The following is a 26,224-nucleotide window of genomic DNA, read 5'->3' as shown; positions in this document are numbered from 1 at the left end:
TACTTTTGTTGCAAAGTAGGTGATTAGAACAAAACTTGGGATCCACATATGTGCTGTATTACCTTCACCATAAATCTGAGGATGTCTAACTAGGAGAATTAAAAGATGTCTTTTGCTGTTCCTATGTTGTGGCAAGAACCACACAACCATCTTGACAAAAATTATTATTATTAATATCAAATTATTTCTTCCTTGAGAAGATGCCCTGTGACAGCCATTGGCTAGAAGGGTATGTGTTATGTGCTTAGGTGTGAAGCATGCCACATGAGGTTACATAATCCATAGGGTGCTTACCCTGAAAAGTTGTATACACAGTGCTTTTCTATTATATTCAAAATTATTTAAATATGACATATTGGTCTTACTTTTAAAAAGTTTAAAATTTCAGTTTAGTTCTTATCAAAGGCACAAAACTGTGGCACACTGATTGCTTAAGCAGCTGTTTTATCCAGTAGACAACCACTGGAGCTGCATAAAATGGCAAGTCAGTGAAGACTTGCATGAACAAATGAACAATCCAGGTTAAGTTGTGAAAAAAAGTCTTGTTTCAACATTCCTGTGGGTACTATGATGAGGGTTCAAAATACTGTATATGTTGGGAGCATCCAGTATTCCCATGAGTATTTGGCTAATATGTGCATATTCTTTGTGGTTATGGTCTGTCTCCAGGATAAAATATTGAGGTTGTAAAGTAGGATGGCTGTACAGGTGGTAAAAGGCTGGTTAGAGATGCTGTTGAGCCATCCTGAGCTAGTATTGAATACTGAGAAACTATCAGATTGTTAGGCAGGGCAGAGGACCAAATCTGTGAGGCATGTTTGTTATAAGGAAAAAAAAAATAAATAAAAAACAGGAATGCCCAGAAAAAATTAAGTTTAAAAGCAGTTTTGCTGCACATTGGAAATGTATTTGTGGCAGTTCCTCTGCTTCATGCTGTTGGTTAGAAAGAGACATGAAAATGTGTCTAAGTGCAGTGAAATACCAACTTTGTTCAGAATGTCTGTGGTGATCTTAAGGTAAATGGATTTCTACAGGGTTTCACAAAATACTGTTGTTCTGTGTTTGTGGGACAGTTATGTACTAGAGAGCCTCCGTAGCCAAGTGGTCAGGAGCGGGAGTGCAGTAGCACACGCTCTTTGAATAGACTGGGCTTTGAGTCCCTGACTGCTAAATACAATTGATCTGCCAAATACAATTGACCCGCACTGGACCGGCATGGCAGATTATGGCCCATTTCCCTCAACGGGAATCATTGAGGAGACTTTCATCCTGCAGTGGATTGATAATGGCTGCAGTTTACCTTTTTTTTTTTTTTATGCAATAATAAAACATATTGTGCAGCAGTGGGAAAAAGAGGGAGGAATTTTTACCAGAGAGAAGTAATATAAAATATGTTACACTGGTTGAACCAAAAACATTCTTCCACCTCTACGTATAAAGTTTGGATTAATGAGGAAATATGTTAAGGCACTGGATGAAAACAGAAGTGGATTCTGCTACCTTAAGGTAGGGTTCCCCAATTTAACAGATGTAAACTGAAAGAAGGAATCTTCATTGGGCTTCAAATAAAGAAACTCCTCAAAGATGATGTATTTGAAACAAAGCCACTGGTTACAGAACTGGTAGTGTGGTGATCATTTAAAACAATTGTATATGGATTTCTTGGAAGAAGATAGTTATGAATGTCAACTTTGCTGCAATATTATAAAAATATGGACTGTCAGATGTCTGAAAATTCATTTTTTTCACCTCTATATGAATTTTTTCCACCTTAAAATTTTGGAATATAAGCGATGAGCAAGAGGAACACTTTCATCAAGCAATATCTGCAGTGTAAAAGTAGTACCAGTGTTGCTGGAATGCTGGTTTCTTGAGTGGTAAGCTTAGAATGCACAAATGAATGTGTGAAGGAAATAGAATGTGCATAATACTGTGGATTAAAGTATTTTAAAATGAGACTAATTTTTAAGATAGGATAACATATATATTATTGTAAGATATTTGAAATTGGTTGTTCATTAATTTACTAAAATTTCAATGTATCTTTAAATGGAGAAGTGGTGGGGACAATTTTGGTTTTTTGGAATCAACTTCTCTTAGAATCTGCAACTTTTGCTCCAGAAATATGTGGGTTTTTTTTTTTTTTTTTTTTTTGTTGGCCAATATAATTAAAAAATAACTTTCCAGCTTGTAGACTACTCTCCACTTTTCATCGTAAACCCCTAGCTAATGCCTTTTATGTATATAACTTTTATACATATCTCAGTATCATAATAGTATGCCCTTTTGCTGATTTCACCAGGGTGGTGAACCTGGTGAAATTGGCAAAAGGGTGTCCCTATGAAGAAAAACTTCAGATATGTGGGCTACAGCACTTGGAAAGTAGACACTTCAGAGGAGACTTGTTTGAGTGAACAAGGCTGTGTGAGTGGTGAAAGTAAAATGAATGCGGGTGGAATTTTCTCTTTATAAATGATTCCACAGCTAGGGGCTATACATTTTTTTAAATTACAGGGGAAGAGGTGTAGACTGGATTGCAGGAACTTTTATTTTACCCAGCAACTTGTTAATTACTGGAATAAGTTGTCTCCATGGATAGTTGAGGTCAGCAGGTTGGGGAAATTCAAAGGTCAGTCTGATAGACACATGAGGAGGGAGTAAAATAGATAAGCTGCCTGTTTTATTGCTTAGAACTACTAGTTTTCTATAGTTTCTAGTGTCTTTTATGCTTGGGGTTTGCCATAAAAAATTAAAAATAATAATAATAAAAAAAACAACTGGTTGTAATTTTCTAGTTTTTGAACCACTGCCCACTTTTTATTGCAAACTCTTAGCTAATGCCTTTTATGTATGTAACTTTTATGCATCTCTCAGGAATAAAGATATGTATAAATGCCAATCTTTCTTGATATAATTATTTTGTAGCACTCTTTGCTGTTCCAAAGAACTACAAGCTTGTAGCAGCACCTCTATTTGAATTATATGATAATCAGCAAGGATATGGACCTATTATCTCCAGTCTACCACAGTCTCTAAGCCGGTAAGATCACTTTGTAACTATTTAAAAATGCACTATGTGAAAATTGCAGCATTATAAGTAGTCTGTGCTGTTGCCATCTTGAATTGAATGTCAGTCAGCATTTCAAAATGTTTTTAATTCTTGTTCATCTGATTGAATTGTGTCTGTCAAGATATAAAAAATGTAGCCCAGCGCATAAAAGATGTAGAGGATATATTGCTGCATCAAAAAAAGTAACAATGAGCTTTTTAAAATTTTTTCATGAATTTGTTTTAGTATTTTTGTCAGCTTTTTATTTTTTTAATTCTCATTTGATTTTTGACAATAATTTCATTATAAATTTGAATATTAATTAATCAGAGAGGCAACACTTTCCTATTTGGGTATAGTGTAAAGAGGAAAGTGCTATTCACTTGAAAAATAAATTATATACATTGATATCTGAAATCCTCATGTGGGAATGAAATAACACTGGTCGGCATCAATTTTCTCCCTGGAATAATTTCGACAGATTCTTGTAGGAAATATGTTCAAAAATCCAAATATGTGCTTAAAAAGTTCTCATCACCCTCAGGTTTCAAATATCGTTGGTTATTGACTGAAAACCAAGACCTGTATTTGAATCATCTTTTCCATCTATTTTTTCCCTAGAATATTTGGTAGATTTCTAGAGCATTCGGGAGCTTTCTACAACATTTAGAAATGTCCCGGAATATTATATAATATTGGTACTTGCAGAAGAAAGGTCAGGATGTTTCTGGAAGATTCTAGAACTTTTGATGCAGCTCTCTAATTTGGGTAACACTCAAATTTTTTTTTTTGGTTGGTGCAGCATAAGCCTCAGACTTCCTTGCACCATATGGCTAATAATAATAATAATTAACCTTCCATCTTCTGTACTTTCTACATCCATCTTAAGTTTGTGTCACTTACCTTTCAGTGGATATTTGTTATCCCAAGGTTGATTTTCTTATTTCCTCATATTTGTAATATGGTCTTACTATTGCTGCCATCTGTTAGTTCCAATTTTTTTTAAAATTCATTTCTGAAGATTCTTATTTTTGATTAGTTCATCTATTTCTTAGCCAGTTCCTGATTCTGTAAAGTTGAAATAGACTTTAGCATTAGTAGAGGCATACGATGCAAAAAAGCACACTTATACAGCATCAGCCAAAAAAAAACTTACCCATTTCACCCAGCCATTCACTCCAAAAGTTTGTTTCATTCTGCCTTGAATTTATTTAAGCTGCGAACTTCAACAATGACAGATGGATGTTTGTTCCAGCAATCAACCACCCACTGGCTAAAGGCAAATTTTCAGATATCTACTCTACAAGTTTCTTTCCTCGGTTTGAATTTATGCCTCCTCAGGTGCGTAATCTGAGCAAGAGGAATAATCCCATCAGCATTGAGCATTCTCAAACCATTCAAGGCCTTATACACCTCAGTTAGATCACCTCGCGGGTGCCTAGTCTCCAGATGCTGCAGTCTGCAGAACTCAATCCTTTCTTGGTAAGATCAACCCTTTGTTCCACTCACCAATCTCATTGCTTTTCTCTGTACTCGTACCATCGGCTTTATATCTTTCCTAAAATGAGGCTTCCAGACCTGTATGCAGTGCTCAAGGTGTGGCCTGACCATTGCCTTATACAAGGGTATAACCACCACCACCTTATATTCTAGAAAAATTCCTGTATATCATTGACCAGACCCCATGAGCTACTCTTGCAGCCCGTCTGCACTGCTTAGAAAATTTCATATCTGACTGCACAATTACATCCAGGTCTTTTTCATTCTCCACTACCCTGAGTGTAGTACCACACAGTTGGTACATTACTCTGGGGTTACTGCTACTCATATACAGTACTTTGCATTTGTCAATGTTAGTCTTCAGTTGCCACCTCTCAGCCCATCTGCTCAACTTTTCTAGATCCTGTTGCAGTAGCATACTGTCATTAACAACCCTACCAACTTTCGTATCATCTGCGAACTTGGACATTAAGCCTGATATACCTTCATCAATATCATTGATAAATTCAGACAGCAATGAGCCCAACACGGTATCCTGGGGGACTCCACTAATAACATTAGCCCACGAAGAGCACTGTCTATTGATTACCACTCTATCTTCTCCCACTCAACCCTCCCTTTATCCATGGCAGCAACGTGCCCTTAATGCCATACTGCTCCAATTTGTACAGTAGTCTTCCATGTTCAACAGTATCAAAAGCTTTCCTAAAATCCAAGTATATGATATCAAAATTATTTTTTGCATCCAGTTCCTTTGTAACCATGTCATAGTATCCAATCAAATTTGTCACATAACACCTTCCCTTAACAAACCCATGCTGTCTGAACTATAACTGCAGTCTTGTCTAGATGATCCTGCAATGCTTCTTTAACTAGTGACTCCATCATTTTCCCCAGAACAGAAGTTAAACTAACAGGTCTGTAATTACTCGTGTTACCTTTTGATCCCCCTTTGTGAATTAGGGATACATTTGCACATCTCCAGTCCATGGGTACCTCCCCTGAGTTAAAGGATGCTCTCATAATCATGGTTAATGGTTTGCTTACTTCCTTTTCTGCCTCCTTTAATATAACTGGAAAGATCCCATCCAACCCAGTTGCCTTTCTTATGTTTTATTTTGAAAATTTCTCCTTCACTTTGCTCTCAGTTATTACAAAATCATTTAGCTTCGTTACAGTTTAATAAGCTTCTGTCCTTCACTTCTCTACAGAATTCCTCATGTGTGAATGTAGATGCAAAATACTCATTCAGTTTGTCAGCTACCTGAACAGATGATATCAACAGCCGAACCATCGATATCAAGTGACCAATTTGATTCATCCTCTTCTTTCTAGAGTTTACATAAGTAAAGAAGGCTTTGCTGTTTTTCTTTGCATATTTTGGATTCCTCGTAATCTGCCTTCGTTTGTCTAACCTCCTTTGTGACTTGATTACAGACTAGCTTATATCTACCATAAGCTTCTGTGTCTCCTGATAATTTATATGCATCCCATGCATTTTTCTTCTATGCCATGAATCTCATTAGTTTATATGACATCCATTTAGGCCTTAACCTTGAACAATATTTCTTAGTTGGAACAAAAATCCTAGTAGCTTCCAAGATTACTTCCTTGAATACTTCCATTGAGTTTTAACAAGGTAATTTTGCCTTTTCCTCTTTTACTTCAAATGATATTGTTTAACTGGCATCCTACACTTCCGGCTTTACTTATTCTATTGTCTGGTTTCATATTTTTCATTAACATTTTCAGGTTAAATTTGTTTCCCAAGATCATTTCCTCTACAATCCAAATAAATCATAGGTTAACATACAAAATTGTTTTTAAATCATGTAGTGTGTGTTGTCACCTCTTAGTTGTGTTTTTAACTAATAGACAACACAGTTTTAATACATGAAAATAGCATTGAAAATTAAAGGAGGATATTGCACCCATTGGCCAATGTTGTCTGATTCGGGTTTAAAAAAAGCTGGATTTCTCTGGAATTCAGATTTAGAAATTGATGAAATTGAATTAAATGATAGATAAATATATATATATAGAGAAAGCTATTGCATTAACCCTTTTGTTCATATGCACATATATATATATACACAGTTACTGTGAATTGGCTCTGTGGGTATGCTTATATACAGTAGACTTGATTTTCTGGGATAGATGGTTAATTAGTTCAATTAAAAACTTTATCTGGGGACAGCGGTGAAGTACCCAGAGTGGCACATAAGAAAAGAAAACATAAAATTAAGAAAAAACACGCGTTATTGTACTGTAAAAACTTATATGTATTTCGTAGCCCTGGTTATTATAATTGACTTCATTGGTGCCGATCGCTTCACCGCTTCTCATATTCTGTGTTTCTCTTTTATAGTGTTCGCCGTTGCCACTGAAAAATCTGAATTCCACACGATACTTGTTAATGCTTGGCCACTTTCATACATCCTCATTATTTTAATTTTCTGATTCAATTCGATCGCTTTCCTTTTCTTGATAGATTTACTAGTACTGCTGTCACTTATTCTCTTAGTTGGCACAATGATAACAGTCAAAATTGAAATTTCTGAAAAGAACTTCACAGGATTAAGGCGAAAACTCATTATTATCACTCCATGTGAGCTCACATTTTACTAAAACTCATTTCTGAAGGTCACTGCCATAAGACAATAAAAACAATTTGCACTTTCATTGGGCTTTTATTGGCCTTTTCTGTTAGTGCAATTCATTATAAAAGGGTTGTAAACTCGATCTTATTGCATTTGCGATAATTATGGAATTCTGTGGGGTTTTACGTTATTATCGTGAAATGTGTGTCCGCTTCACTGAAATCTTCAGTCATATAAAAAAAATATAAATAACGTAATGTAAGTCTGAAGCTTTGTAAGTTGGGGACTTACTGTATCGAAAAATGTTCAGCAACCTACGTGAAAAGTATGGCGATAGATAAAAAAAGTTACCACGCACTGCTCGCGTGTCCAATACGATGCTTCCCTTTAATTTTTACAATGTCGTGTATGGTTTGGTTACCAACATTATAATGGTTCATTAGAGATTTAACAGATGCACCGTTTTCAAACTTTTGAATAATTTCAAGTTTTAGTATAATTGAAAACACAACTGTTTGCCCATCATTTTCCCGATGTCTAACAAACAAACAAACAAAAAAAAAAAAAATAGTTACTATAAAAAAAAATTCTGACATCCCTGACATAAATAACGAAACAAAATCTGTGTTTTTGCAGTGCGCTGGAACACAACAATCAACGTAACACACTAAAACAAACTAAGCATTTGTCTCTCTCTCTTTTTTTTTTTTTTTTTTTGAATGGCTGGTGTGAAGACAGCAAGGGTTGCAAGTAATAGATAGGCACACTAATCTCCCAATGATGACTTATAACCCCCACTTTTTTCTCACTAACATCTGTTTATACTTGAATTTTATGATTCCTGTTTTTTTTTTTTTTTTTTTATTATTATTATTTGGAGTCTGTGACCCGGTTAATCTGATCCCGGTAAATCGAGAGTCTGCTGTATATATCTATATATACACATTTACATTGAGTAAGCTCTGTGGAATGTTTGTAGGTCATTTCAGGTGTGTTCATTTATGTACAAATTGTCTAGAAATATTCAAGTAGTTGCTGCTGCCATATCTTATCTGAGTTCCAAGTAATTAAGACAGAGCTTATAAGAGATGGCAATCAAAGTTTTGAAAATCAGAAGAGAAGCTCGCACCTCTAAGAGCTCCTGAAGTCGAAATTGAATAATATCTCTGAATTTCTGATATAGAAGTTGATGATATTGAATCGGTAGTACACAATGAAATTAAAAAAAAAAAAAAAAAAAATTCTCCTTTACATTCGTTAAGATTTATTTTAAATTCTGATTTGTTTTTTGAGAGCAACTTCATTCTCATGTTGGAACTGTCAAGTCAAAATAAGAACAAATTGATATTTAAAAAGTATTTAGTTACAAAATTTCATGAATAAACTCACTCCATAGAGCCTGCTGCATTAAACTTAATATCCATAGCCCATACTTGTTTGGAAAACCACAAAAAAAAAATCACTCCATTGAGTTGGCTATAACAGTAATCTCACTACTGTGAATTCACATGTTTAACAAATTAACTAATGAAGGGATTAAAGGCTATTTTCCTAGGTGAATAACATTACTAATTCATTCTGAATTTTTGATTTTTGGTTATTTAGTGTAGAGTAGTGTATACTCTACACTAAATTTTTCATGATTCCACTTCCCCCAAACATTCATAAATTATTTTTGTATAATTAATTTTCATTATGAAATTGTTTACAACCTCTAATTTATTCAAAGATATTTGAAGTTCTTGCAAGCTACCATTTAACTCTTTCATAAGTATATGCATGCACACGCACGCACATGCGTGTGTGCGCGTGCGCGCGCACATGTGCATGCATATACTTATGAAAGAGTTAAATGGTAGCTTGCAAGAACTTATTTATTTTAATGCAATATCAACAAAATTTCATTTTTGACAATCTTGCTACATTCGGTTATGAAGTCAATATAGGATAAAAATTATATTTTAAATCATTTTGTACATAGTTTTTCATTGTTATTCACCACTTGGTGAATTTGAAAAAAATCACCTGGTGTATTTTTTCAAATTCCTTGGGGAAAAAAACACACACCAGTTAGCTTACATTTTGTTCAGAAACTTACAAAAGTCAGTAACTTGCATTCCTTCATTAATAAGTGCATGAAAATTATAAAAAGAAGTGATGACAAAGTACTTCAGTTTAATTTTAAACATTTTCCTAATGTTTCCTTTAGTCCTCACTTTGCATTTTACCATTTTATATAAAGTTTTTATTTTTTATAAAAGATTATCCTTTATGGTATACTTCTTTAAAATTAAAAAAAAAAATTGATAAATATTTGTGTATCTGAGACATACTTCGAGGGTAAAGCATCAGATGATGGTGTCACTCATCTCAGATGTTCACGGTGATTGGCATGATGTTTAATCCTTTTTCTGTGCATAACTGTCTTTGTGTGATTATCTTTTCCTTATTTTAGTGATTTAGTGCTTTGTGAGTCAAGGTCAATATGTGTTTGTTTTAATTGCGGTCTCCAGGGTTCCTCCTGTATGCCGCTGTAGCATCTGAAAAGGCTGGCAAGTGTAATGTATGTAGGTGTGCAAGTATGTGTGTTGTTATATTGTTGACTTCCCAGCCAGCAGACAGGGTACACTTGGTCCCCTGCCCCTGACTCCCAACCTTGGCCACAAGGAGGCGTGCCGGGGACTACTTTTTAGCTGGAACTCTTACTGGGGCTATTAGGCAAGCCTAGGAGCCCCATGGAAATAAGAATGAGAAGTATGGGGATTGGAAGGGAAGGAAAAGTTGGATAGAAGATAAGGGGGAAGAAGAAACAGACATCCCCTGAAATAGAAGAGAGACGTTTACAAAAGTTTATAGGGAAAAAAAAAAAAGTGCATAGTGGACTAAATTCTATTTACATTTAAAATCTAATCTTAAGATTCTTGGGCATATTTGATTAGAGCTGCAAAGCTAGTAACCGAACAGTATCATGTGAAAATTATATACAAGTCTACAATCTATAGACAGCAAGTATATAATAAAACCCGGTCTTAAAAATAAAATGCCTAACCAGTTTTTGCTACCAATCTGTCAATATCTACAACTATTCAAAGGCGCCTCCGTAGCCAGGTGGGCAAGAGCAGCAGTGTGTAGCACACACTTCTTGATTAGACCGGGGTTCGAGCCCGTGCCCACCAAATATGGAGGATGCGGAAAGGTCAAGGAATGACCACCGCATATCCCCGGAGCAATATGGCCTTAGTTGCTAATGCTCCTAAAAACCAAATAACAAAACAAACAAACAACTATTCAAATACCAAAACCTCAATCTTACCATTCATTTCTTCCCATCAAACAGTCTATTGATTTCAGCCACTTTTTCATAATGAACAGATTATATTCACAAAAGTCAGCCACACCAGGTCTGTTCACTGCCCAGAACATTGTTAAACTCAATATAACAGCTATTAGTATCTTAACAAACATGTCAACTATGAATAGCTATGCCAGTCAGTAAAGATTTCCTTTCCTATAGCTTGAGTGCGGCCCAAACACCCAAGTACAAGAACAGCAGTTAATTTACATCCAAAGAACAACACAATCATAAACTGTAATACCAATTTCAGTATGTCTCACTATTCAATATGAATAGTTCAATAAATTCAAAGCCAGACTGCAGTTTAGCTTGAACTTGAGATCCTTTAAGAACATATCCTGAGCAATGTCCAATTAAAGATTATGGCAGTACATTGTGACTACTCATATCAAATTGACACCCAGCAAAGATCAGAAATCCAGACTCATTCAGTTCTCTTATATTCGGCGTCTATCAACACCAATCAGCATCAGTGTATATCTTAGTATGGTTTTGATCAGCTACAGAACTTATTTATCTCTTCACCAAAACGTTGGTAACCATGTCAATCTAATAATTCTAAACATACTAGGTCCACAACTTTGCCTGGTAAAGAACACAATTTTCAAAAGAGGTAAACAAATAATGTTAACCTCTAAACAGAACCAAAGTTTGCATCCTGCATTTCATTTATACACCATTAAACAGACTTTTAACATCAGATGTCAGACTGATTCAACCATTTTCCTCTAGTACATTACTATAAAGACGTTTTAATGCTTTTTCTGCAAAATCAGAAAAGGCATTAACATTTTCCCTAGAGACTAAAAATTGAGGCATTTCATCCTCATTATATACATTTGTAAGTAATCAGAGATTATTCCTAAGGTCGAGATTCAAAGATTAGATGTTCAATTCTCCTGGGCCCCACATTTACACAATGGGGTAGCAGACAGCCCAAGAATATATAACTTATAGTTAAGGCTACCATGCCCAGATAATAGAAATGATGCATTTAACCCAGGATTCAGCCATGTTACCTGTTGTTTAGCAATTTCTGAGACATTTAGAATGAATTTGTAAGTTGTTCTACCTAGTTTTGCTTGTGACGACAGTTTGCCAGTTATAATTTTAGCATTATCCTCCTTTAAAGAGAAAATTCAAATTCAACTCTTGCTGGCAAAGCTTTCCTTCCGGAATACTGAAGGTAGTGAAACATTGCTTTGTAATTAATAGGTAATTTTCTGTTGAACACCTGCAGTGCTAGAGTAGAGACCATTCTACAATTTCTGGATATGGCTAAAAGGAAAAACCTTTAAGTCTGTATAACATATTTTTTAACTAAGCAATTTGTTACATGTAAACCCCAGGCTCCTACTGCATAACACACTATCGGGATAAAGATACATTTTTAGTATAATTTTATTGTTGTTGGCTTAACGCCCCAAACGTTTTTAGAAACCCTGATTAATTTTCCTGTAAGAATTTTAAATTTCTGAAGCACATATTTAGCATGTGCTATAAAATTAAGATGGTCATCCATCATGATTTTTAAATATTTATATTTATACGTTCTTAGAATTTGGATTGCATTATAATTCAGTCTAACAGTGGGTGGTCTATTCATGCTTAAATACCTTTTCATTAATATTCATTTAGTCTTAGACGTAGAAATTTCTAATTTGTGGGTCAGACACCAACAATTTAGGTTACTTAATATTTCGTTATCTCTCTCTCTCTCTCCTTTAAATCTCTTACCTGGATTTCCCGAATACTAATACCACTAGGTCATCCGCATAAGCTGTTTTTAGGACTTTCTCGTGTCTAGCAGCAAGCCACCCATCGAGGACCATGTTCTAACAAATTGGACCAAGTATGGATCCTTGAGGGCAGCCCCTGGTAACTGGCCTCGAGACCGAGCAAAAGCCTGAAGACACTGTTATATTTCTATCATTGAAATAATCAGAAATAAGCCTATATAAAGGGGCAGAAACCCCGGCCTTCCAGAACTTCTCCAGGACACTGCCACCATAAGGTGTCAAAGGCCCCTTTGAAGTCCACAAAGAGGCCAAGGACATATTTTGAGTTGGTAGTTACCACAGAATTCATAACATATCTGATGGCATTAACAGTGCATTTTCCCTTAGAGAAGCCATACTTAGTTTCCATCTGTAGGTTTTTACCATGATAATATACTAAGAAACTGCCAACTACTAATTTCTCTAACATCTTACCTAGAACAGGCAAAAGGGCAGTTGGCTGGTATGATGATAGTTCATTAGTTGGCTTCTACGATTTTTTTAGTAAAATGTTGAGATTGGCCTCGTTTCCAAAGACTAGGGAAAGAGCCATCTCTAAGACATAAATTTAGTACATTTGAAATAAGCCGTGGGGACACCAGCCAGATTTTTTTAATATGACTTCAAGCAGATCTAATCCGGGACATTTTCTGTCCTTCATCGAGTCAATTGGAGGCCTCATTTTAGGAAGGAGTACAAAGAATGGCAACAAAATTGGTGAGGGGAACAAAGGGGTTCTCTTACCAAGAAAGGCTTAAGTTCTGTAAATTGCAGTGCCTGGAGAGTAGGCACCTGTGAGCTGATCTGATTGAGGTGTATAAGGCCTTGAATGAGTTGAGTAAGCTGAATGCTGATGGGATTCTTCCTCTTGCTCAGATTAAGAACCTGAGGGGACACAGATACAAATTGAGGAAAGACAGTTGTAGAATAGATGTGTGGAAATTTGCCTTTAGCCAGTGGGTAGTTGATTGGTGGAAGAGACTTCCATCTTTTGTTGTGGAAATTGATAGCCTAAATAAATTTAAGGCTGAGCTGGACAGGCATTTGGAACGAATGGAGGGGTGAAATGGGAGAGAGCTTTTTTGGCTGATGCTGCATTAGCTTGCTTTCTTGCATCATATGCCTCTGCTAATTGCTGGAGCTATTTCTTCATGTGTAAATGTCTCATCATGTGTAAGACCAGAATGTGACAAATGTGCCATTCTTAAATCTGTTTGCTCTGTATTTTCTGGTATGGTGTTATGTCGGTGGATTATGCCATCCAAGATTGTTTGCCTGCAAGGTCAGCTGTGTCCATCCATTCCCTGATATCACAGTCTCAGATACAGGATTCAGGCTGGCGAAATTGCAGGTATGGTTTCTAGGTAGCCCAGTTCCACTTCCGATCGCATTTACTGCTTACCAGGTATTGGCCACCCCATTTGGACTCCGTGGTAGGTGGGGAGAAATTCTATGGATCCTGATAAAGTTACTTCTTCAGGGCCTCAACATGGTCCCTATCTGAAAATAAAAACACGGTGAAACAGACAATGCTAATGCAGCAGAGAGACTGCGAACTGAAGTTTTCTTAGGTCCCATTCTAAGATTTTTCATTATACATTCTAACACTGAGAAACCTACTGGTAAAGTATCGCCCCTTGAGGGGTTAGCAGGTTCACCGAAATCAGTTAAGAGGCTTTGTTCCGGGGACCACTTATTGAAACCAAAAACAACAGGCACTCTGAGCAACATCAGTTGGAAGAATGCTGATTACTGTGACACCACACAAAATGTTAAATTCATCGAGTGGTGTTGTCGGAGTGGGACCTCCTTGAGGTTACTGAGGAGGAAATCTGCTCCAAACTAAAGCTACAGGGAGTGATAGCTTTAAAAGAATTTCCGCGCATAGGGATGGGAAGTCAATACCAACTAGAAACATCATCCTTATATGTAATACTCCAACATCTAATTCTATTACAGCCAGATATAGAAATTGCCCAGTAAGGCCATACATCCCAAATCCACTGCAATGTTTCAAATAAATGCCAGAAATATGGACATTTGCAGATGGCCTGTCATGGAGTGTCTGCCTGTGTTCATTACAGTGCAAAAGAGCATGAAAGCAATGCATGTACATCCACCAAATCCACTTATATCACTGTGAAGATGAGCAGCCTGCATACTCTCAAGGGCATGCCAGCGATGGAAGCAAGAAAAGCAAATACCAAAAAGGCAGAGCTAAATATTCCATATCAGGAGGCAAGAAAGTGGTAATACCAATAAGTAAATAAGTAGCAATAAGCTGACATATGCTGAGAAGGCAGCAGGGAAGCAATTCTGTTGGAACTCAAATAGATTATTATTATTATTATCAGCCATATGATACAAGGAAGCCCGAGGCTTATGTTGCACCGGCCAAAAAACAAATTCCCGAGTTACCCTGAGAGAGAGAAGTAGAAAGGAATCACCAAGAAAGAGGTGCCTCCGTGAGCAGGAGCAGCAGTGCGTAGCCCACGCTTCTTGATTAGACCGGGGTTTGAGCCCATGACCACCAAATACGAAGGATGCGGAAAGGTCAGGGAATGACCTTTCCGCATCCGGAGCAATATGGCCTTAGTTGCTAATGCTCCTAACAAACAAACAAACAAACCAAGAAAGAGAAGAATGATGATAGAAAGAATGATAGCTCAGGACCCTGGGTTCGCCAAGTCCATACTCACCAGATGTGAGCCCCTGGGGTTAAATGTGACAATCTTAACAAAAGAATCCTTTGCTTCCATTGCATGCTACTTATTGAATACTCAAAGGCCAGTACAAGATAATTAATCAGCTCCCACTCCAATATTAATACCACTTACTGCTCCATCTCTAACTAAACCAAAAATTGGAGAATACCAAAAATAAAAAACCTGACTCACTGCCTGCAACAAATGAAAAAATGGAGTAGAGGTGAAGGAAACAAATGAAGATGCAGTCTTGAAACTTTTTGCAGATGAAGAATAAATCCAAGACTGAGAAAGCAAAGCCCACAGACAGTCCCAGAATTTTTCCACGTGCTTACCCATACATTTACTGCCATTGATCTTTCTATATGCTCCACTTCCCACCTTCCTGTGTGTACATGGGAGGTTGAAGAAAACCTTTATTGTAGTGATCACTTTCCCATGATATCCATGCTTTGGGAAGAGAGACCATGCCACCTGTCTAGGATATCACGGTGGAAGATCAGTTATGCTGACTGGAATGCCTTCAAACATCTGGCAGCATTTATTACAGCTACAGTCAATGAGGAGCCAGTTAATTATACAGTTAAGTACATCACAGAAAGTATTGTCCAAGCAGTGGCATTTGCAATTTCAAGACATCAGCTTGGTTTCCACCATTTCTGAAATGGCGGTGGAATGCAGAATGCACAGCAGCAAGAAAGGCACAAAACAAGGTGTGGGTGATATTTTGTCAATATCTTATCACAGAAAATCTAATAGCCTTCAAATGTACCAAAGCATGTTACAGTAGCCATCAGAGCCAAAAGAAATCTTAGATCTGCTTCACATCTGCCATCAGCTGGGTGGTGACACAAAAAGTCATCTGGGACAAAGCCTGGAAAATGAAGGGAAAATACGTATCATGTCCTTCATTAATCCTAGAGCATAATGGATGTGCAATTGCAGACCCAACTGCAATTGCAAACACTTTAGGGAGACATTCACCAAAGTGTCTACCAAAACATCATACATCCCAGAGTTTCTGGCCTTTATGCAAAAATCAGAAAAATAGCAATTGAAGCTGTTGTCAAATGGCTGGTAAACCTAAAACCAACCTTTTACACAATGGGAACTGAAAGTGCCACTCTCTCTCTCTGTCTCTGGCTGGTGCCATCAATCCATATGCCATTTGTTATGAGAGAGATGATTAACCATCTTTTGTCAGAATCTGTGGGTTACCTGCTCTATTTATACAACAGAATCTATCTCAGGAAAACTTCTCAGAAAGAGCAGTTTCTGGACTCGTCACTTAAGGCAATTGTACTTGCCCTAAGTGACGAAACCAGAAAAGAATCCAAAAATGCCAAATAATTATTGTCCTATAGCTCTGACCAGCTGCTTGTGCAAGATCCTAGAATGAATGGTCAGTGATTGAATCATGTGGTATTTAGAAGCTAACAGCCACCTCCTTTCCAGAACACAGTGTAGCTTCCAAAGAAACTGGTCAACATTCAACCGTTTAATCTAAATGGAAACTTATCTATTCATGATGCTTTACTGAAATGTGAGCACCAAGTTTCGGTTTTCCTTGATATGGAAAGAAAAAAAAGCACATGATACAGCTTGGAGATTTGATATTTTAAAAGATATTTACAACTTTTAAGGGGACACGTTGCTATTTTTATTAAAAATTTTCTCTCAAACCAGTCATTCCAAGTTTGTGTAGGATCCTTTCTCTCTCTCTCTCTCTCGGCAAAGTATCCCAAGGAATGTTCACATTTCTTGGGATACTCAGCTGTTCATAATACTTCAGGGAAAGGACCAACAGAATCTATACTAAAAATGTTAAAAATGAACAACATTGACTTAAGTAACTGCAGTGGGCAAGGGTATGATAATGGTAGTAACATGAAAGGTAAACGTAATGGTGTACAAGCAAGAAAATAGAAGAGCTTTTTATGTTCTGTGTCGTGCATAATTTAAATTTAGTTGTATCTGATGCAACACATTAGCATTAGTTGAGGCATATGATGCAAGAAAGCAAGCTTATATAGCATCAGCCAAAAAAAAGCAAAAAAAAAAAAAAAAAACCCCTTCCCATTTCATCCATTCGATCACTCCAAATGTTTGTCTAGTTCAGCCTTAAATTTATTTAAGCTATCAACTTTCACAACAACAGATGGAAGTCTGTTCCAGCAGTCAACTACCTGCTGGCCAAAGGCAAACTTCCGCACATTTATTCTACAACTGTCTTTCCTCAATTTGAATCTATGCCCCCTCTCAACAGCAGTATTTTTTGAAACATCACAAAGATTATATGTGATTTGTGCTGCTTCGCCAAGTAGGTGGGATATTTTAAAAAGACACATAAAAATCACCTAAGAAATCTCTACCAGAAACAAGCTGGGAAGGAAAAATAAAAGCTGTTGAAGCAGTATGATATCAGTTACGGGATATTACAACTGCATTAAATGAAATCAAGGAACAGGCAAAAGGAAAATATGTAAAATTGCAGTCTGAAATAAAAGGTTTGTTAACAGAAATTACTTCTTTTAAATTTATTATAAGTGTAGTTGTTTGGTATGAAATATTGAATACTATAAATAAAGTAAGAAAAGCAATGCAAAGTAGTACAATTCATATGAACACTGCAATAATATTGATAGGAGGTGCTCTTAGTTGACTAAACAAATTTAGAATATCAGGATTTAAAATAGATAATTTAGTATAGATAAAGCTGTGAACATTGCAATTGAGTTGGAAGTAATGTCAGTATTGCCAAAAGTGCTAGTTTCTAGGGAAAAAGTGTGAGGTTACCTATGAAACTTCATCAGATGAATGCTCTATTGATCCTACCAAAAGGTTTGAAACGAAATTTTTTAATATAATGATCAATGTAGTTATTGTTAGTTTACAAGAAAGATTTGATCTGATGAATGAAATATCCTCAGAATATCCTTTAATGCCCCAACTAATCTTTTTAGATTAGTTTGGGCATTAAAGGATATTTTTACTAAGAAAGACTGGATTTCTGTAAACTAGAGTCTCTGGAAACTGGGCAATTCCAGATTTGGCTTTAAAGGGGTGAAATAAATTAAATGCCGATGGTATCTGAACTTTTTCTGAGATGAAACACACAAGGGAGCATAAATTTAAATTGGAAAATAATGTTGCATTCAGTCAAATAATAATCAGCTGTTGAAATTAACTCCCACGTAGCAGAGCAGGAATTTATTCTAACAATTAAAACTAAAATTTTCCTAAACTTCCTTAAATTTATTTAAGGAAGTTTAGGCAAAAAAGAATGGAAATTAGGCAAAAAAGAATGGAAATAAATTTAAGGAAGTTTAGACGAATTACGATAAGAATAATAATAAGAAACGGGCAAATGATGATTTTTTTTTTTTTTTTTTTTGGCCAGTGCTGTATAAGTCTTGCTTCCCTGCATCATATTTGCCAGTACTAAAGTACTAATACTAAGTACTATTTCACAACTGTTTAACAAGTGTATCTCTCTATTTTAAATAAAATAAGCTAGTTGTAGAATTATTAAGCTAGTTGTAGAATTATTATAATTTTTTTAATAATAAAATTAGGCACTTGCCTAATTGTTTTTTTACTACTTAGGCACAATAAAAAACTTACGAAATCAGGCAAGTAATTAATGGGATTTCTGAAATTGGTTTTCTGTAGAAAGTTATATTACATCTTTATTTCTATGCATTGTGATCGATCATTTGCCAACTATGACATTGATAAGGTCCTGAACTAGAAATTAGAAATATATGCAAGTACAGGCAGCTCCCATATAACACGGTACTTCTACAACATGGTTTCGCTTTAACACGATTGATAAATTGTGGCAATCCTCGAACAATGCAGTACTTATATAATAATAATAAAAAAATTCTTTATTCATAGAAATGTAGGACACGATTCCCGCTACAGGCAACCAGTGGAATCTAACAATTAACTGGACACATTACATTCAGTACATAAAAAACTACGTGGGTACACAGCAAATACATAAAATACATAGACAGTGCCATATACACAGCTAATATTGGATTAAATAGATTTTATAGTTATTATAATAGATTGATTATACAGAGCTTATATTGTATTATATAGTTATTACAATAGATTATACAGAGCTTATATTGCATTATATAGTTATTACAATAGATTATACAGAGCTTATATTGCATTATATAGTTATTATAATAGATTATACAGAGCTTATATTGCATTATATAGATTTTATAGTTCTTATATATAAGCTGCAACACATTGAGACAGTCTGGAAACTTTCACTGGGAGTTATGACTAGTTCCGCTGACAATTGCAGGAATGCTGAATGCACTTGACTATGGATTTGTGCTTTTCTTCTCTGTAGGCAGAATCTCTGGATCACACATCCAAATCAATGTTTGCGGAGTTCAGTGTGCCGGTGATGCTGTTCGGAAAGTGCCGCTTAAAGGTCGAGAGCTTCTGCAGGTTAGAACAGAGCACTGGACGGTTTCTGAGGACTCTACCAGGGATTTTCCAGCCTACGATTTCCCAGCTATTAACGAAGTCGAGCACAAATTAAGCGCCATTGTGAGCTGCTTCGCATATGCCAGGTGCTGGGCCGGAATGTATCTCAGATTTATGCAGAGCTGTGATTTTGATGTTGTATAGCCCAATTGTTGACCCACTTAGGACCCAGAATTCCAAACCCCAGAGCATCTTCAAACTGGACATAGGAGCAGCCAACCAAACTTCGATACCATAACTGATGATAGAACTAAAATAGTAGAAGATAAATTTTCTGACTGTTTCCTTGTTATTCACTCTACAGAGATCAAGTTTCATACTCCGGAAAGCCCGTAATGCTCTTGAACGCAGTTGCTGGATTTGTTCCTTATACGTTAGGTTTTCGTCCATTACCACTCCTAAGAATTTTACAGAATAAGTGGCGACGAGAACATGCCCCACACTGGAGGGCTGCAGAGAAAGCAGCTGGATTGAGGTCTGCTTGTGCTCTAGGTGAGAAGATGATATATTTGGATTTTTCGGGGTTTATTTTAATTCCAAAATAAGTAGCGTATTCGCAGAAAGATGAGAGATATTTGTTCAGGATGACAGACTTCGATAATTCCTCTGTCTGGTCTGGTGAGGTGTTAGCTGGGCTTGAGAGGTAACGTACAATATTGTTGGCGTAGACCATAAACGCAGGTATTTCATTCATTAGTGGAATAAATATCGCTGAAAAAAGCAGTGCTGACAATGATCCACCTTGGGGTATACCGACTTCCACCTGTTTTGTGATGCAGTTATTCCCTTGCTGGAAGGTAAGGCACCTCTTGGTTAGCAAATTTTTGAGGAGCTTCGAGACATTACCCGTGAAACCGTAGTAGTTCTCCAGGAGGCACATAAGTGGCTTAACTTGCACTGAGCCAAAGGCCGCTTTCAGATCCAGAAAAACAGCATGCATAACATAGCCTTGCTCCCAGGCTTGAAGGGTTTTCAAATTCAGAGCCTGTATGCATGTTATCAGCGATCTTTGTGAGAGCGCGTAATGTGTATGCTGAGGTCTCTGGGAAAGGATCTGATTAGCAGCCACTGTAAACAAGCACTTATCCAGGCATTTTCGGATTCTGCACCTTTGGAATTGGGATATGACTATTATTTAGCCAAGCGTTTGGGATGATTCCCTGTTGTAAAATTCTGTTAAACAACTTCATCAGCTCATAGCAAATTAACCACCAGCCTGCTAAAGGCAAATCCGCACATCTATTCTGCAACCATCCTTCCTCAAATTGAATTTATGCTCCCTCATGTGTATTGTCTGAGGGAAAAACCTATCAGCACTGAGCTTATTCAAACCATTCCAAGCCATCAGCTCATCGCTGATGAAGTAGGAGGCAACTTTAAGGCAAGAGGTGGGAATAGAGTCACTTCCCATTGATTTCTTATTGGACAGGGCATTGATGTACTTGATTAGCTCCTCATTGCCAATTGTCACGTTAGTGAGATTAGTTATGTTGTAGTGGGCACTGTTCCAGGTGCTGTCTGTTTGCACTGTCTGTTTTGACGAACCGGGTTACATGAGCGCACCATTCGGCCAGGTCTAATGATTCTGCTGACCGGATGTGATTGGCCAACCAGAATCTCTGGGCACACTCTATCCTCTTCTCCATGAACGAGTTGATAGCCTGCTTCTTGGATTTCTGGAAACTGTATCTGGCTATTGAGTACGCCGAGTATGATCTTTTTGGGTGATCTCTTGAATTGGGCATGGAAAGATCCATTAAAGATCCATCCACTAAAGAGAAAGATCCATTGCTGTTTCAATTTTTAGGTATTTTGGATCATATACAGCCTTCCTGATCTTTCCAATCGAGTTCAATTGGTTTGGTTGGTTATAGCATTCTTTCAACAGGATGAGAGAAGCTTCAATTGGCCTGTGGTCAGAGGGAAATGCTGAATTAGAACTGATTACAGCTTCAACACTCCCATGGCTGGAAAAGATTCTCTGTAATGTGGCTTCTCTGCAAGAGGGGGGGGGGGACACAGATGCAATGGATGTTGAGACTCGACAGATCCGAAATTAACTGATCGAGGAGGTTTGATGCAGCTGGCAGGGGCAGGTTGAAGTCTCTGAGAATTATTACTTTCTGGTTGCACTTGATAGAGGTCAGGAGCAAAGCAGAAAAATTAGTAATGCATTTGTCTGCAACGGGTGGGGTAAACTGCACATACTAGCAACTGTAGTCCATCAACTAGATAGCAGCTCAGTGCAGCCTTATAATCGTTACCAGGGTATGCCCAAGATTTGATCAGAGGGAACTGTTGCATTTGGCAGATTAAGACTCTCCCTCCTTTTCTATCTTTCCTGTTCACCAGAATAGACTGATAACCGATGTTGGTGGCTAAAGACGATATGTCCATGTCATCGCGAAGCCAGGTTTCAATGAGGACAACAATGTCATAATCCACACTTAGAAGTATGTCAATCAGGGCACTGAGCTTGTTCTTCAGGCTCCTGATGTTCTGCATGAAGCATTTCACATGTTTATCATTGACAGGCTTGATCCAGATTAAGTTTCTAGGGTTCCTTTCCCTGAAGATGGTGGCTGATTGGAGGTGGATTCCTCTTGAGCAGGGTGTGGCACTAGGACCCACCCTACTAGTAATGCGCACTTGTATCTGGTTATCAGACTTGACGAGATGATTGCAGGATTTAGTCAGCATGGTGGCTGCTCTTCTTCCATCAGGTTAGAAGGTTCAGTCTGGTTTGCTGCCTAGCTATGCAGAGAGAGAGATGCACCCTGCCCACCTCTGGTCTCGAGATTGCATGTACCCCTGGTTGCGCATTATGGTTGCTGAAAGATGGCATCACCAGGAGACCTGCAGGCCAGATATCTGTGTTTAAATACCTTTCTATATTAGGCTCTTTGATCTTGATCCGGAAAGAGGCATAGCTTGGATGCCTGGTGGGAACCCTGATGGGGGCTACCGGGTATGTCTAGCTGCTTCAGAAGGGTTCCAATTTGTTTCACTTGTTTCTGGGAATAGTCGATTTATAAACATGCAGGATGGTTTAGACCTCCTTCCTCTACATCGCACGATTTTAATATCTAGTGGGTTAGGGTTATAGCCAATAACTGCATCATGATTCTGATCTGCTCGGCTGACAAAGGTTTCTTTACTAAGACTGGCCTTGCCTTGCTTGGGAGGCACATTACTTCTGCTTATTGCTGATTTCTTCCCCCATGCTTTCACAACTTCCGGGGCAGAGGATGAAGGCGAAAGGATTGCAGGTAACGGCTCTGTTGGGGGCCACACAATGCGGGAGTTAGAAACCATTTGTTTCGAATGTTGAACAATTTGCATAGGTAAGGAGTCTGTATCCTGGATGGGCTTACTGATGGATTCCAGCAGCAAGCACACAGAGTGGTGCGTTGAATGTTGTAGGTCTTCCAGCCTATGTATTTGACTCTCTTAGGGTTGTATTCTCTGTGCAGAGCTTTCTCAGAATATTCTCAAATAAGGATATTATGATGTGGTTACAGAGGAACTGGATACAAAAAATAATTTTGATATCATATATTTGGATTTCAGGAAAGCTTTTGACACTGTTGCGCCTGGAAGACTATTGTACAAATTGGAGCAGAATGGTATTAAGGGTAAGTTGCTACAATGGATAAAAGGATGGTTGAGTGGGAGAAGACAGAGGGTGGTAATTAATGGGTGCTGCTCTCTGTGGACTAATGTTATTAGTGGAGTCCCACAGGGTTCGGTGTTGGGTCCTCTGTTGTTTTGTATATTTATCAATGATATTGATGAAGGTATATCAGGCTTAGTGTCGAAGTTTGCAGATGATACAAAGGTTGGCAGGATTGTTAATGACAGTAATGGCAGTGTGCTACTGCAACAGGATCCAGATAATTTGGGCAGATGCGCTAAGAAGTGGCAACTGAAGTTTAACCTTGACAAATGCAAAGTACTGCATATGGGTAGACATAATCCCAGAGAAACGTACCAACTGTATGGTTACTACACTTAATGTGGTAGAAAATGAAAAAAACCTGGGAGTAATTGTGCAGTCTGATATGAAGTTTTCTGAGCAATGCAGACAGGCTGCCAGGGCAGGTCATTGGGTTTTGTCAATGATATATAGGAAATTTGCTAGCAGGGAAAAGGAGGTGATTGTCCCTCTGTATAAGGCAATGGTCAGGCCACACCTTGAGTACTGCGTACAGGTCTGGAGGCCTCATTTTAGGAAGGATGTAGATTTGCTTGAGTGCGTACAGAGAAGAGCAACAAGATTGGTGAGGAGAATGAAGGGATCCTCTTACCAAGAGACGCTTAAGTCCTGCAAATTGCAGTGGCTGGAGACTAGGCACCTGCGTGGTGATCTGATTGAGGTGTATAAGGCCTTGAATGGGTTGAGCATGCTGAATTCTGATGGGATCCTTCCACTTGTTCAGATTGCGAACCTAAGGGGGCATAAATTCAAATTAAGAAAAGACAGATGTAGAATAGATGTGCGGAAATTTGCCTTTAGCCAGCGGATGATTAATTGCTGGAACAAACTTCCATCTGTCGTTGTGGAAGTTGATAGGTTAAATAAATTTAAGGAGGAACTGGACAGGCATTTGGAGGGAATGGTGTGATTTTTTTTTTTTTTTTTTTTGCTGATGCTGCATAAGCTCATACACTTGCTTTCTTGCATTACATGCCACTACTACTACTACTACAGCTTCTCGCCCATTTTGCTACAATTCTGACACATGAGCTCCTCATGCTGCTCTAGGACCTGATCAGTTTGCGCCTGAGCGTCTCAGCATTGGAGAACTGTAGCGGAGTCGGACATGTTGCATTAGGTGACCTGCAGTCAGCTTCGCTAAAGTAGCCCGTTGACGACGGAAGTGGGGACGCTATCCCTTGCCTTTGAGTCTGTGGCGTTCACTTTGTGCCCACGGCATGCAGCACATTGACATCGTGATCGCCTCTGGGTTGAGGCGCGAGCTAAGCTTTTTAAAAGACAACAGGTCTCACAAAAAACAAGCCTACAAGGTCCACTGCACTTGATCCAGCAATTTGTGGATTGTGAGCATTTTCTGCACGTTTCAGATTGCTTCTGCGCCATGTCGCCACAGGTATAGCAAGGCTTAATTTCGTGGGAAGAAAAGAATAAAAGTTTAGAATACAGTACTTACTCTATGACGTATGCTGAGAGACACTTCACCCTACTGGGAGCTTATCACCCTTCATCTTATCAAATCATCTCCTGAGCTTATCAAACCATATAACATGGTTTCTCTCTAACACAGTTAGAGAACTGCGGGAAAACCCTGCTATTATGTTGGATGTAATTTTTCAGCGGTTCCATTCTTTTTTGAGAAAATTATTGCGAAATCCCAGTATTTTATTTTGTTGGAAAATCCCTGTATTAGGTTCTGTGCTATTGAACTTGTGCTTTTTTGAGACCATGAAAAATTGACTTCGAAGCGTGCAGTTTGTGACTTTTAAGGTTTTTTTTGTAAGGTGATTTTGGTTTTTATTTGATCATTTATGAATTTTTCCAGTGTGTATTACTAAACTTTGTTCATAAAAACCATATTGGAATAATTTCTTTGTTGTGAATTAAATTCCAGCCCAAAATTATGCCTAAGGAAAGTAAAAAAGCACTGCTCAAAAGAAACTTTATTTCTCTAGAATCAAAGATACAAATTTTGAATCGTTTTAAAAAAGGGAAAAAAATATCATACATTGCAAAAAGCTTAAATTTAAATGAAGCAAGCAATTCAGAGGATGATAGGATGAATTCAGAGAGGATAGTACAGATGAAAATTCTGAAGTTCCAGATTGTACACTAAAAAGCATACGGGAAGGCATAAACTTAGCTGAGCAATTAGAATCTTAATTTTTGAATGCAGAACCTTCGACTGAAAGGAGCACAAAGTTCAAAAGGGAGCTTCAAAAATGCTTAGCTTCATACCAGGAAAAATACAAAGCTCTATCAAGAAAAAGTAAACAAACCCAAATTACTGATTTTTTAAAGAGAGCAGAAGATGCACAAAATCTAGATGCTACAGAAGAAAGTTCAGAAGGTGGTGATATTCTGAAAAAGAGAAAATGTTCTCATTTGATTGTGCTTAGCAGCGATGAAGAGGAAGAAAATTAAATGAACGTACATTATCTGACATATATGTATCACAGTTTGTAAGACGTTTGTTCAGTTATTACTATTTTTTAATAAAAATTAAGTTTCTGATAGTTTAAAAAAAAAAAAAAAGGTGTATTTTTGTTAGGTTTTAGAACGTAACTCCCCTTTTTGTACTGGTTCTTAGTTCCATATAACATGGTTTTGCACTACAGATATTTTATAGGAACCTAACTGCCATGTTATACAAGGGTTACTTGTACATATTTATCTAAAAGTCCTTTTGAGAACTTTTTTTCCCACAATAAATAATGTTTAGCAAATTAATTTTAGTTAGAAAATCTAAGAATTGGGTATTCTACATTTTTTGTGTAAAATGTCACTCCCACCCACTCCAAATTATCTGTGGTTCAGAGATTTTGAAAAGGTATCAACGTAATCAGTACTTTCACTTCTAGTGAGGTGCTTCATGACTGAAAATATCAAACAGTTTGATTCAATATGAGTCAATCATTGAGAATTTCATGGAAGTCTCATTACTAATCATATTCCATGAATTGCATATTTACATAGGTAGCAAGCTAAATTCCATGATTGTGGCTCA

The 26,224-nt window shown here is 37.4% G+C and overlaps 1 protein-coding gene across 3 annotated transcripts in view; it reads left to right on the top strand.

Annotated features, from left to right (window-relative positions):
* Window positions 1-26,224, top strand: part of LOC150079113 (cleavage and polyadenylation specificity factor subunit 5) — a 238,233-nt gene that overhangs the window by 113,987 nt on the left and 98,022 nt on the right. For 2 of the 3 annotated variants that reach the window (XM_090383808.1, XM_090383810.1), the window contains one exon: window positions 2,926-3,040. In XM_090383808.1, coding sequence (XP_090239934.1) covers window positions 2,926-3,040 — 115 coding nt within the window. Of the gene's footprint in view, window positions 1-2,925; window positions 3,045-26,224 lie in introns of those variants that run through there. The other variant, XM_090383809.1, reaches the window with a different exon arrangement.

The sequence above is a fragment of the Mastigoproctus giganteus genome, chromosome 10 (genome assembly GCF_048544385.1).
Source record: "Mastigoproctus giganteus isolate SK-2022 chromosome 10, ASM4854438v1, whole genome shotgun sequence".
Lineage (NCBI taxonomy): Eukaryota > Metazoa > Arthropoda > Arachnida > Uropygi > Thelyphonidae > Mastigoproctus > Mastigoproctus giganteus.
This window is presented reverse-complemented; position numbering and strand designations above follow the sequence as displayed.